Raw genomic sequence first — 13801 nt, forward strand, 5'->3', positions numbered from 1 at the left:
CTGTGTAGATTATTAAAAATGCAGATTAATCCAGAAACAGGGCAAATCTGACTTCTGGATGAACACAGGACATGAGATTGAAAGTGACCAGACCGACATGGGCTCAAATTACAACGTGAATCCGTCCCTTTGGAAAATGGGCACTTTCATATGGACGAAAATATTGCTAGGGGAAAGTAGTTGCCTTGGAGGTTTTGCATTTTATAATTCACTCTTGCTTGTTCCATCAGGGTGCTCCAACAACTATTTTTTTCCCCATTAAGAGGTTGGAAATGTGCTTGGTGCAATTTGCACTTATATAAAGCTTACTCGGATAGATTACAGTCACTGGTCATTTATTTTTATTGCTGTCTTTGCTGCCTTGTTTTAATAGGAGGAGTTTGCTTACGGTGGATGGCTCGATTCCACTCCCCCCACCAAGGGCCAACATAAGCTTTCCATTCTCTCTTCAGACCTTCTCATGACCATATCCCCATCCTAGTTTGGGGTTGTGACGATGCTGAAGTTCAGAAATTGTGCCTTCTTGCTTCTTGTCTTATTGATTTGGCAATGTGCTTCCCACAATTGTCATTTATGGCAGCTGCCCTTTGCTTGGTGGTGATGACAATTGTTGGATTGCTATGACTTTGCCCATCTGTCCTAATCCTTTCCTAAATGGGCTGACCGGGAAGCAAATGGTGGTGAAACTGAAGTGAGGAATGGAATCCAAAAGGATGAGCATGCAGCTTAGAAATACAGGAGAATCTTGTGAGTTTGGGGGTGGTCTGTTTGCATGATGCCCTGTGCCCCTTCTAATTCTTGGAGTCTTGTATCCAGGAAGGGTTAGAACAGCCTTTCTCAACCTGTGGGTCCCCAGATGTTGTTGAACTACAACTCCCCTCACCCCTAGCTAGCAAGGCCAGAGCTCAGGGATGATGGGAGTTGTAGTCCAACAATGCCTGGGTACCCACAGGTTGAGAACCGCTGAGTTAGAACCTGATGGAAGGTCCCATTGCCAACTGGGCAACTGCAAGTTAATGCTCATAGCTTCCCACTTAAGCACCTCAATCAGCAACTCTTTGTCTAGGGCAATGGCTGTGAATCATCACCACTCCTGGCTGGTACATCAAAGGTAGTTGTGGGTAGTGATGTAAGGTGAGACTATTCTCTGAAGAATAGTTGTGGGTGATCTGAGCTGAGATCAGGTTATAAGCCGAGGGCTTATTTAGAATTCTGTGTCCAAATTCCTTTTTCATTTCATTTTGTTTTGTTGCCTCCTCCAGAGCTTTCCTCATGAAAACTCACTCTCTAAAGCTGAATAAGAGCAAACAGCAATTTGTGGAAAACCTGGGTTGTTGTTTGTTTGCACTTCAGCTTCCAAGAGTGGGCTTTCATAGGGAAAGTTCTGGAACAACAACCAGGGCACTCAGACACAGAATGTTAAAGTGTGGACCTGCGCTTGCAAAGAGCAGAGGGAAGGTGAGTGTGGATAAGCTCTGAAAAGCTAGGCTTGGTTTCTGCTGCAATCCTAGGCTGTGAGTATGATAGAAGTAAGACCTTTTCAGGTGTTAATGCCTTGAGACCCTCCATCTTAGGCTCAGGTTGCGTATATGTGTAAATAAACCATATATCCTAAAGTTACCACAATCTCTGCTGTCCTTCATTCCAAGGGAACCAAATCCTGGGCAAGTACTGGGAACCCTGTAGTATCACACCACTTGGAGTTTGGGGTGGTTTGTTAAAATGTATTGATGGTGCATTATTTGGACACCTTGATAAGGTGAAAGAATGGGAGAAGGAGGAGGAAGAGAAGGAGAAGGAAAAGGAGAAGGAGAAGGAGGTTTTTTCTTTTTGGAAAAAACAACTGAGTTAATAAATTTCATTTTAGGGTCTTTTTAAAATGTAATTTTTTATCAACTGTTCTAGTGTGTTTTTTTGTTTTGCCAGCACTCTTAATGAACAACAGCTCCCAGAATTCATTGGGAGGAGCCTTGACTATTTAAAGCAGGCTTCCTCAACCTCGGCCCTCCAGATGTTTTTGGCCTACAACTCCCATGATCCCTAGCTAGCAGGACCAGTGGTTGAGGATGATGGGAATTGTAGTCTGTAAACATCTGGAGGGCCAAGGTTGAAGAAGCCTGATTTAAAGTGATATCACTGTGTTTTAAATGTGGGCTTAGAATAGAACAAATCACAATGGAAGTTGTCCGATCCACCCTTCCCCTGGGCAACGTGAGAATGTTTGAAATGCTGAGAGCCCCGCTCATTGTCTCCAGCTCACTTCAAACGTGCTGCGAGTTTCTACAAAGCTGCTCACCAGGGAGATGGTTCCATGGGCCAATCAATCTTTCTGCGAGCAAATGTTTGCTGATAAATGCCCTCCCTCAAAAGGCACATCAAGCGAGCGCCCCATAGCCAAATTAAATATTCAACCAAAATGTCCCTTGGTTTTAATTCAATCATTTCATTCCATTATCCCCACTGGTTGCAGCCCCTCCTCTCTCACTTTGGAGGCTCCCTTGTTAATGCCTATGCTCCCTTAAAGTCTTACAAATTGCAAGGGCTGTCAAGACCCCTAGCCTAATTCCCCATCACATTAACACAAATTGAAAGAATGCTGTTAGTTAATACCAAAGAATCCGGGGTCTATTGTTTGTCGAAGCTGCGCATGTACAGCCCCTTTAATCCCATCCTCATAAATCAGAAACTCTGGGCCTTTAATAATATTTTGTTGCTCTCCTCTGACCCTCGTCCAATTTGTCACCATCTATGTGCCTCCCCCCCGCAACCCCCCAGTTCTGAAGGGGGAAACCTTCATGCCACGTTCTCTCAACAACCCGTTGGTATTTGACTTACACAAGGGAACCCATTAAATGTACACATGGGAAACATAATTGAATCCCAGTCGCCTCTGGCAGGCGAATCACAGATGCTGACGAAATAATGAAAGGCTTTATGTTTGTGTCGCCCCCGAGGCGGAAAGAATTCTGACCAGCAGTTCTGTCCAGATTTGTAAAAATAAATGTTAATGCAAAAACATGAATGCATTTTGAGCCTGACAGAAAGATGATAAATGGCTTCAAGTTGAGCGAAGGCTTTTTCCTCCCAGGGATGGAAGCTGCTCTGCTTATTTGTTCATAGGATCTTCCAATGTTTAAAAGGTTTTAAGCCAGAGTTGGGGGAACTATGGACATCCGGGTGCTGTAGGACTTCATCTCCCATCATCCCTGACCACTAGGCATGCTGGTTGCGACTGATAGTTTTATTATATTATCTGTTTGTTTGGTTGGCTTTTTGTATAATAGCGTTGCCATATGTCTTGGAAATCCTGGACATGTCCTCTTTTGGGGGACCGACAGGCCCATTGCAGGCATTTTTTTTTACATTTTAGAGGAAATGTCTATTTTTTTGAGGGGGTTATTTGTTTGTTTGTTTGTTTGATTGGTTGATTTTCGGCTTGGGCTCAGGTGCACGTAGCTCAGGCGTGGGCAGCTCTGTATGCCACAGCCACTGCCAACCCGAGCCAGGAAAGAAGCACACGGGTGCTCTGCATGCCGCAGATGCTGCCAGCCTAAACTGGGGAAAGAGGTGTGCAAGTGTGGTGGCAGTGGCCCCATGTGCCTCTACCTGCATGCCTCTCTGTCCGGCTCTGGCTGGCAGCAGTTCAGGCTGTCCTCTTTTTTGCTCTTCAAGATATGGCAACCCTGCTTTATATAAAAATGTTTGTGTGCCGCTATATCACAAAATGTATGGAAGTGAGAGCTGGACCATAAAGAAGGCTGACCGCCAAAGAATTTATGCTTTTGAATTATGGTGCTGGAGGAGACCCTTGAGAGTCCCATGGACTGCAAGAAGATCAAACCTATCTATTCTTAAGGAAATCAGCCCTGAGTGTTCACTGGAAGGACAGATCATGAAGCTGAGGCTCCAATACTTTGGCCACCTCATGAGAAGAGAAGACTCCCTGGAAAAGACCCTCATGCTGAGAAAGATGGAGGACACAAGGAGAAGGGGACGACAGAGGACGAGATGGTTGGAAAGTGTTCTCGAAGCTGTCAACATGAGTTTGACCAAACTGCAGGAGGCAGTGGAAGACAGGAGTGCCTGGCGTGCTCTGGTCCAGGGGGTCATGAAGAGTCGGACACGACTAAACGACTACACAACAACAACAATATCACAAAAGTATATCAAAGCAGTTTGCAACAGTAGAAATGAATTACAGCCATACAGTAAAAGCACAAAAAGTTTTTAAAAAGTTAAAACTGAGATCAGTAAAGCATTGTGGAAAGATGTACTCTTAATTGCCTACATAGGTCTGGCAGAATAGGAAAGTTTCCAGCGGGTTGTTAAAAGCTGGCACAGTGCACCTCCACTGAGTCTATTGGCAGGCTGTTCCACAGGACTGGACCAATGGCACTAAAGTTTCAGTTTCTCATGGTTGTTGAATGAGCCTCACCATTTCGGGAAATGACCAGAGGCATTCCTGCAGATGGTCTCAGTGATCCAACAGAGTCCAACAGCACACAGAGAGCCAAAGATTCCCCAAGGCTGTTTTAAACAAATACAAGTAGGTGCAACAGGACATTCAGCATAATTCAGCCTAAAAATGAGGCTCTTAAATTGCTCCAATTCGCAAGAGGGTGGTGCCCAGACAGGAAGTGAGAAGCCAAAATCTATTAGGAATTTTCTTTTTAAAGACACCAGCAGAAGGCCAATGAACACATCACAGTTTGTGAAAGATTGGAGCGTAATGAAATCAAAGGGGGGAAATCAACAGCACATTATGCATGAATAAATCTCGGGAAAGAAAGAAATCAGAAATGGTATATGCAAATAAGGATTGAGTGGAAAAACAAAATAGAATATGAATATGCAGCTTAACTTTTAAACTGAACAGTATTCAGAAGAATGATGTGCAAGATTCAAATCAGTTACAATTCAACCATTGTTGAATCCTGCAGTAGCTCACCTTGATCTCTCTAGTTAAAGCTCACTACATTATCCCAGCTGTCCCAACCCCATGGTCTTTTCATTTGAGAGAAGAACAGAGCTAACAATCCAGTGTGAAATGCGAGGAATCAGGAATCCTGTGGTCTTTGGTGCACATTGCTACATATTGATCTGGTGTCCCAGATACAGAATCACAAAATCAGTCCAGGTAAAACTTATAGGGGGGGAGCTTTTATATGAAATAGTGAAGTCTGAACCAGGAATAAAAGAACCAGAGCTGGTAAAAAAAATATGAAAAAACTCAGCACATGAAAACATTCCCAATGACACTGGTTCTGAAAGACCTGCACTGGTTGCCAGTGAGGTACTGAACCCAATTCAAGGAGCTGGTACTAGCATATGAACTCCCAAACCCTTGGCTTGGGGCCCAAATACCTAAAAGAGCATCTCTCAAAGTATCAGGCATCTGAAACTATGATCAGCAGGTGAGACTTTCTTGGTGGTGGTTCCATGGGGACCTCCTGGTTGGCATTGACCCTCAACAGGGCCTTTTCAGTGGCAGCTCCCAGTTTGTGGACTGCCCTTCCTGGTGAGGTGTGCCTGTCTTCATCATTATTGTCTTTTAGGAGCACCTTGAACACAGTCCTGTGTACCCAGGCATGTGATGGCTGAAGAACACTGTTCCGAGCAATCCTGAGATTACCGAATACTTGTTTTTAACCACAACTATTTTTAGGTTGTTTAAACTGTTTATAGAATGCTTTTTAAGCTTGTTTTCTTCTGCTGCCCTGGGCTCCTTCAGGAGGAAAGGCAGGATATAGATCCAAATAACGACAACTGCACAATCCACAAAGGAAAAACTGCTTGAGGGTGGTGCAAGGCTAAGGAGGAGGCATAGCCTGTGGAGAAGGACACTGAGAGGGAGGGAGAGTCTTGAGGGCCTGATAGAGATTCTGAAGGGCCACATTTGACTTCCAGGCTGAATGTCCACCCAGCCCTGTTGTATCCCATTCACCATAACACTGTTGTTAGGACAGCATCAATTTCACTGACTGCACTGCAGGGGGATGGACTAGATTAGGCTTACCAGACACCCCCATTTCCCAGGGGCAGTGCCCGGATTTGCGAATAAGTCCCTGGACAAATTCCATCCCCAGAATGTCCCCGGATTTCATCTAATGTCCCCAGGAAACGCAGCAGCGGTAGTCTCAGCAGCCTGGAGCAGTTGGCTCTGGCTGGCTTCAGGAGCTGCTCGGAAGTCCCCATATGATGGCGGTGCAGGGGCTCAAAGATGGAGCTTCTGGGCTGCCTCCACCTTCCCTGACCCCAGCAACCAAGCTGTGAAGGGAGGTGTGATGGCCTGGGATTCCGATTCGGAGGATGAAACAGAGGAATCCCAGCCTGCACAGGAGTCCCCGCCTCCAGGGCCGGCTGAACTGGGGCAAGGCCTAGATGCTGAGGAGCCTGCACCTGTGGCAGTGCATCAGGAGCTGGCCCCAGGTGAAGCCCTTCTGGCCCCAGAGGGGCTTGATGACTCAGTGGCCACAGGTGAGCCTCCTCCAGGGCCCAGTAACCCTTCGGTCTCTCCTGATCTGCAGAGGCTTAGGGCAGAGAGGCGAAGGGAACTGGTTGCCCCCAGGAGGAGTGCTCGCCTTAAGGCCAGAGGAGGCGGGGCTCCTGGGGGTCGGGACCGCCCCTGACCTTAGTAGAGGATAAAAGCCCAGTCAGGCCGGCCCCAGGTTGCGGGAGCAACGTCGTTGTTGGCTACGGACCTTCCTGTGTTCTTGATCCTTGCTCGGCCTCCTGTTCCTGACTATCCGGTACGCCTGTCCCCTGCTCGGCTTCCTGTTCCTGACTATCCAGTACTCCTGTTCCCTGCTCGGCCTCCTGTTCCCGACCATCCGGCGTTCCTGTTACCTGCTCAGCCTTCTGTTCCAGCGTTCCTGTTCCCCGCCCGGCTCCCTGCATCGGACCTCGCCCCTCTTCGTGTGGACTCTGCTACACTCACGGTACCTTACCCCCGGGGCCAGCACAGGAGGCTTCGTGCTGCCTATCAAAGCAGCCTCCCAACTCCTACTTGTGTGTAAGCAGGAGCACGGCAGGGATCTCTCAATTGTGAAGGGAGGCTTCACGCTGCCTATCAGAGCTTGTGTGCAAGCAGGAGGGGACAGGAATCTCTCAGTTAGGCAACGGGAAGCCTCCATTCCCAGCTGAGGGATCCCCACGCCCTCCTGCTTGCACGCAAGTAGGAATGGGATTGGGGCTGCTCTGATGGGAAGGGAGGCATCGCGCTGCCTGAGCCTCACCACCGCCACTGCTTTCGGCCCTCCTTCTCCACCTTCCATGCCTGACCCACCGCGCACCGCTTCCCCACCACCACCACCACTGAAGAACCAACAACTCTGGGGCTGCCCAAGCTCATGGAGAAAGGAGACAGAAGCCTCAGAGGAAGGGGAAACATGGTATTTGAGGTCAAGGCGGCTGCTGCTACCCCTCTGCCACCACCATCGCTGCAGCATCAACGTCCCGAACGTGTAGTATTTATTTAGTCCCTGGATTCATTGAAAAACATCTGGTAACCTTAGATTAGATGGTCCTTCCAACTCTACAATGGTTTGATCCCACACTGAGGCATTGGGGAGCTGCCACTCATCCTTGTCATTAAACTAAAACCAGATGGTTCTTTCCAGGGCCTATGAGGCTTTGCCCACCTCTTCATATAGTATGGCACCCTGCGCATTCCATCCCACTGTGAGTCATCTAGTAATTCCAGTTAACTCAGGAGCGAGATGTCAGTTCACTCTGGCTTGTTTAGAGCTCCTTCCTTTTAGAATGCTTAGCCCAATGCTTTGTGCAGCCCTCATGGCTAATTACTGCAAACACTGAGCGGAGTGCATTGTAATTAATTATAGTTATTAGCGTAATTAGCATAACAAATTTAAAGACTGGGATGCAGGGTCCTTTAAATATATTTTGTGTATCGCTTGTTTCGCGTCTAAATAAGAGGGTAGTAAAAGGAAGCTGTTTGGGCTTTGCACAGACGGGCTGTTTTGGAAATGGGGCAGCTGGCTCCCTGGCAGATGTGTGAGTTTTTCCTCTTGGGCCAAAGCACTCCTCTCTGCTTTGCATGTCTTCCCTTTGTCTGGTGGAATCATAATGTTGGAAGGGGCTGGTGGGAGATCCACACACCACAAGACACAGCACCTGTTAAGTTGTGGGTGAACATATCAGATGACACAGTGATTCTTCAAACAGCTCTTGTTTATTCACAGGCCAGAACAGAACTGAACTGAAGGGTTCAGCTAGCCTGCTTATATAGAGCTCCACTACAACGCAACTGTAACCATTTTCTGTAACTATCCAATCACTGAACGTCACTTTCAACCCCCTATTTGCATATGTGGACCTGAGTGAAAACTATCTACAGTATCCCCCTGCTGGCCCAGGGTGAGAACTTCAGTCCATAACAGCACCCACCCTGATCAGGGTCTGTCATTCAGGTCACCATGTGCCACAACAATCTGAGTACAGTTTCTGTGTGATAAGCATTACCCTTTGGATCCCTTTCAACCCCATAATTCTATGATTTTATAAGAAGAACATAAGTTGAGCCCAACTTGATTGAGGAACCATTTTGTTTGAATGCTATTGCACCAGCATCACCATCATTTATTATCTGTAGCCCACCCATCTGGCTGGGTTTCCCCAGCCACTCTGGGCGGCTTCCAACAAAGATTAAAAATACATTAAAAAGTCACACATTAAAAACTTCCCTGAACAGGCTGCCTTCAGATATCAGGTAGTTGTTTATCTCTTTGATATCTGATGGGAGGGCGTTCCACAGGGTGGGCGCCACTACCAAGAATGCCCTCTGCCTGGTTCCCTGTAGCTTTGCTTCTCACAGTGAGGGAACCGCCAGAAGGCCCTTGGCGCTGGACCTCAGCAACTGGGCAGAACGATGCGGGTGGAGACACTCCTTCAGATATACAGGTAACATACATTTTTAGGACCCACCTTATTTAACAAACTACAGCTCTCAGGATTTGTTGAGGAGAGCCATGATTATTAAAGTAGTATCCGAAGGCTTTTCATATGTGGCATTTTGTAAACATTGTTTGGGTGGAGAATCGGCGTGACAAAATTTAGAGAAGTGAAAATTTCAAAGGAGAGCTCTGATTCATTTTGCATATTGCTTCCATGAAGTGCAAATTTGATAGACTTGGCTTTAAAAGTGTATTGACTTGAATTCCTTCCCCATCACCTAGCTAGCAATCCTTTTAGGATTGCACTTCAGGCAAAACTTCAAGCACAGTCCTACATAGTGCAAACCTAGCAGATGGAAAGCCTCTTTGAGCACATTGCTTAGAATGGGCCCTGTGTTTCTGCAAGAACTTGGAACTGATGCTATCTTTCTCAAATTGAACAGAGTGCATGGGCCAATGGCAGCTCTTTTGTCACTTCTTCCCACCCACCTCCTTCCTTGTGTCAACCCTCCATCTCCCTATGCAAAGCCATTTAACTCTTACTTGAGATTCCTAGAGATAAGGACCAAAGAAGATCCCTGCTGGGACAGGACAAAAAGGGTTCCCGCCTCCCACCAGTAGAAATAAAGACACGTGACACCATTATTTAGGTTAATGCGCTAAAATTGGCCACAACTTTATTGGTTACAGGTAAAGAGCGGTACTGGCTTAGGCATTGGTCCTATCCGACTATCCGGCTTCAGCCTGTTTGCTTGACGACCGGGAAGGGTTAACACCAGCAGGGGGAGACCTGCTGATGCACATCAACTAGGAACTCCCCCGGGGTCACCGCTCGGGGGGGCGCTTAACGCCCTGGCCTCCATAGGCTTCGGATGAGGCCACACCCCCTGGAATCCTTTACCGGACTACCCTTCAATATTTGGAGGAGGTGATGGCGCTCCTCCCCCCCCAACACATCTACATAAAAATATCCCTACCAATGCCTAACCTCCAAAACCAAAGGAGTTGTGGTGATTTGCTATGAGGTAGGCGAAAAAAACCCAGTGGCCAGTGCCAATTTGCCAAGTGGAAAAAATTCCTACCAGGCCCCTTAACGGCGACCAACTGAGGTCCATAGCAAGGTCAAAAGGGGAACCCTGAAGGGTGGGTGGGAAACCTCAGCAGCTGAGCGGTCAAAAGAGGGAGATCCTGGGGCCGTGCTTGCCTTAAGTGAGGCACTCCACAACCCCGCGAGCCAGCCGATTGGCTGGCTTAGGGGATGACGTGGCCCCGAGGATTCCCCTGATCGCACGGAGACTGAAAGCCAGCCTCTGCGTGTGTGTTGGGGGTGTGAAGCCCTCGACACCACCTCCTCCCGAGGTCGGAAGTGGCTTTTCCTGCAGAGGAAAGACAGATTCTTCTGGAAAGCCCTGAAACAGGTTTTGAAAATTAGTACCTTTCCCTGCACTGCAGTCCTTCAGCAACTGCAGCTTTCCCCTTGACCATCATGACTGATAGTCATAGACTCATAGAATTATAGAGTTCAAAGGGATTCCAAGGGACACCTAATCCAACCTCATAAAATTCAGGAATCATAACTAGACATTGAAACACAGTGCCATACCATGAAGTTAGCTTATCCCTCTTAAGCCAACTAAACTAGTAGCTCTCACCGTACCATGTGAATTCTAGCAAAATGTGAAACTTACATTGAGTCAAACCATGGGACCAGCTAGCTCAGAATTGTCTATACTGATTTCCATTGGTTCTCCAGAATTTTAGGCAAGGGGCTGTCTCAGTCCTCCCTGAAGGTTCTGGGGACTGAACCCTGAGACCTTCTGTATGCAAACTGTAGATGTTCTGTCACATCCTTCCACCATCCTCTGTTCATTTAACACCCACTGTATCTTCTGTTGTCAAGATCTGCTGCTGACCAGTTTCACTGAGTGACTCCCCCCATGAAATGAAATCTTCTAGGAAGTAAGCCTAATTGTGTCCTGGTGAAAATGTGCATAGGATTTCAGCCTTGGTGTTAAAAAGGGGAGAGAACATTCTCTCTATCCACTTTAGAATGTGCATATATATGTTAAACTTTTTAAATATCTAGCACATTCCCTCTTAAGTTACAGTCTGCCCTTCTAAACAAAAAATATCTGGACATTTTCTCCTTCCCTCAAAGGGCAGATGTTCTGTACTGTTGGATATTTCACCTGAGCAGCACCCTCCAAATTCACTTTTTATTTTTTATCTTAAACTAAGTTCAGCTGCGGTGGGACGTGGGTGGCACTGTGGGTTAAACCACAGATCCTAGGACTTGCCAATCAGAAGGTCGGTGGTTCGAATCCCCGTGACAGTGTGAGCTCCCATTGCTCAGTCCCAGCTCCTGACAACCTAGCAGTTCAAAAGCATGTCAAAGTGCAAGTAGATAAATAGGTACCGCTCTGGCGGGAAGGTAAATGGCGTTTCCGTGTGCTGCTCTGTTCGCCAGAAGCGGCTTAGTCATGCTGGCCACATGACCCGGAAGCTGTACACCGGCTCCCTCAGCTAATAAAGCGAGATGAATGCCACAATCCCAGAGTCAGTCACGACTGGACCTAATGGTCAGGGGTTCCTTTACCTTTACCTTAAGTTCAGCGGCAACTTAGAGGCATGTGACAAACTTTCACCAACATCACAATTAATATTCCTACAGACGCCTGGGCTGCATAGAACCCTCTAAATCCCTTCCACGTGTAAAATGTACAGGTTGCAAAGTCCAGATGTTCTCTAATATTGTGTCAGACATAAGGGCATCAAGGTGGAGGAGAGAAAATCCCCTCCCCATTTGTTTGCTCAGTTCCCCTTTATAGATTGCTCACCACCCTGAAACTCTGAGAGATTCTAAGCAGGTCAATAAAATGTAGCTGCTTTTCACACCTTGTGTTGTCAAGGTGGGTTTTTTTTTTTAACAAAAGGAAAGCACAGTTCATATACAAAATATGTACAGCTTGATTCAGCTGTTTGTTCAGTCTAGTAGTCCTGAGCCTTAATAGAGTGTACGGGGTTTAGCAGATGTAATTATAGGCATGTTTCAGAGGCAGGTACATCATCCCAGAAAGCAAGTGCCAAGACAGACTCTGCGTGCTCAGCAAAGTAGCTTTAAGATTAGAGGATGTTAAGTGTCAGCAAAGATAAATCAAAAGGTTACAATCTCTGGCAAAAGACAAACACCAGACCTAAGTAACAGCTCATTCGGAGGATACCGCAGCCACTGAACAACAGCATCTCTCTCTCTCCAGGGCATTATAATATGTCCGATACCAACAAACTTCTTGTCCAGAGGGAGAAGGAGAATATCAGAGTTACATCCTAATAACTTTGCAGGCAAGAGGTGACTGTATTATGAGCCAAGGTCTAATGGTAAGCCATAAAGAAGTCAAAAGGAAAAGTTGGGGAAAGTTAGCCGCAAGCATCCCATTCACTTTGTCACTGCTGAGCTGGCATTTTCATCGGCCATGGGTGGGCTCCCTTGCACAACTCTAGGATGGAAAGTTGAAGGGGAAATATATAGGCCAATTCCTACTATCCCATTATAGCATGTAGCATCTGAAACTCTGCAGACACCGGGTTTCAGGTTCATCAGGCCCACACTCAAAACATCCAAAGGGCTATCACATCCATTGGACTCAATATGAGTTGTGCATTTGTGGTTTGACACAGCTCCTATTCCCCTCTCTCTTTCCACAATCAGTACAAGACTTTGACAATAGTAAATTCTTGGCAAACCAGCCCTTGGCTCAATGAATAAAGTCATTCAAAATCATTTTATTATTATTATTACAACCAACAGAAACCGACTCTCTAATCCAAATTACGGATCGATGGAGAGCAGGATTTCCGACGCTATTAAATGTGCCCTCCCCCTATCCATACATCCATGTTCATCTCAAACACTGCCCTTCAACACATACCCTAGCCCACCCAAAAGCAACAGCAGAAACTTACCACTCTTGCCTACTCCACCTGATCCCAACATCACCACCTTGTACTCCCTGGAGTCTCCTGGAGAACTGTTGGAGGAATTGGGAATTTCACGTTCAGTCTCCATCTTCTTCTGGGGAACGGGAGGGGGGGTCACACAGAAGTGGCAGATGCTCTCTTTCAAACAACTATGCAAGCAATTGGGGAGGGGAAGAGAGTGAGAGAGACACGAGAGGTACAGTTTAGCAGTCTCTCTCGCTGGCTGCGGTGCCTGCATCAGCTGCAGAAGGTCTCATAGCAACCAGTTTAAGAGCTTCCAATAAAAATCCAGCTCGTCACCCCCCCCCCTTTCTCACATACTTCCCTCCCTTCTGTGTATCGCTTTTCTTTCACTGTCCTCTTCCCGGACATGCAAAGCTGCCTATTGCTCACCAACCAAGCACCTTTATGAGGTTTATAGGACTTGTCTTGGTTATCCGTTCTGCTGTAAGAACAAGCTTCCTTCAGCAACGTTGAGATCGGATTTGTTTTCACAACCAAAGGGTTGCTCCAAGCCTGAAGCAAGGTGACAGCTCAGCAAAGAACCCCCTAGATAATCAGGGACCCTGGATTTAACACTCTTACATACCAGAAGGCAAGGCTGCATAAATAGAAGGGTAGTTCTTATTTATACCAGGGAGTGTAAATAAGCAGGGAGCAGAATTCAGAGCAGTGCAAGGAACTAATCCACATAATACCAGTGTATTCTCATAGAAGCATAGAATTGTAGAATTGGAAGGTCATCTAGTCCAAACCCCAGTTAAAAAAAGTAAAGGAGCACTGGACGGTTAAGTCCAGTCAAAGGCAACTATGGGGTGTGACACTCATTTCACTTTTCAGGCTGAGGGAACCGTTTGTCCACAGACAGCTTTCTGGGTCATGTGGCCAGCATGACTAAAGCGCTACTGGCG

The 13801-nt window shown here is 46.8% G+C and overlaps 1 protein-coding gene across 2 annotated transcripts in view; it reads right to left on the reverse strand.

The window, feature by feature from the left end:
* The window catches only part of RIT2 (Ras like without CAAX 2), a 263520-nt gene extending 250388 nt beyond the window's left edge, over positions 1 to 13132 (reverse strand). For both annotated transcript variants that reach the window (XM_082242260.1, XM_082242259.1), the window contains exon 1: positions 12876 to 13132. In XM_082242260.1, coding sequence (XP_082098386.1) covers positions 12876 to 13128 — 253 coding nt within the window. In that variant the 5' untranslated portion in view covers positions 13129 to 13132. The remainder of the gene's footprint in view (positions 1 to 12875) is intronic.
* Between the last annotated feature and the right edge of the window lie 669 nt (positions 13133 to 13801).

The sequence above is a fragment of the Podarcis vaucheri genome (assembly GCF_965113315.1).
Source record: "Podarcis vaucheri genome assembly, chromosome: 11".
Taxonomy (NCBI): Eukaryota; Metazoa; Chordata; class Lepidosauria; order Squamata; family Lacertidae; genus Podarcis; species Podarcis vaucheri.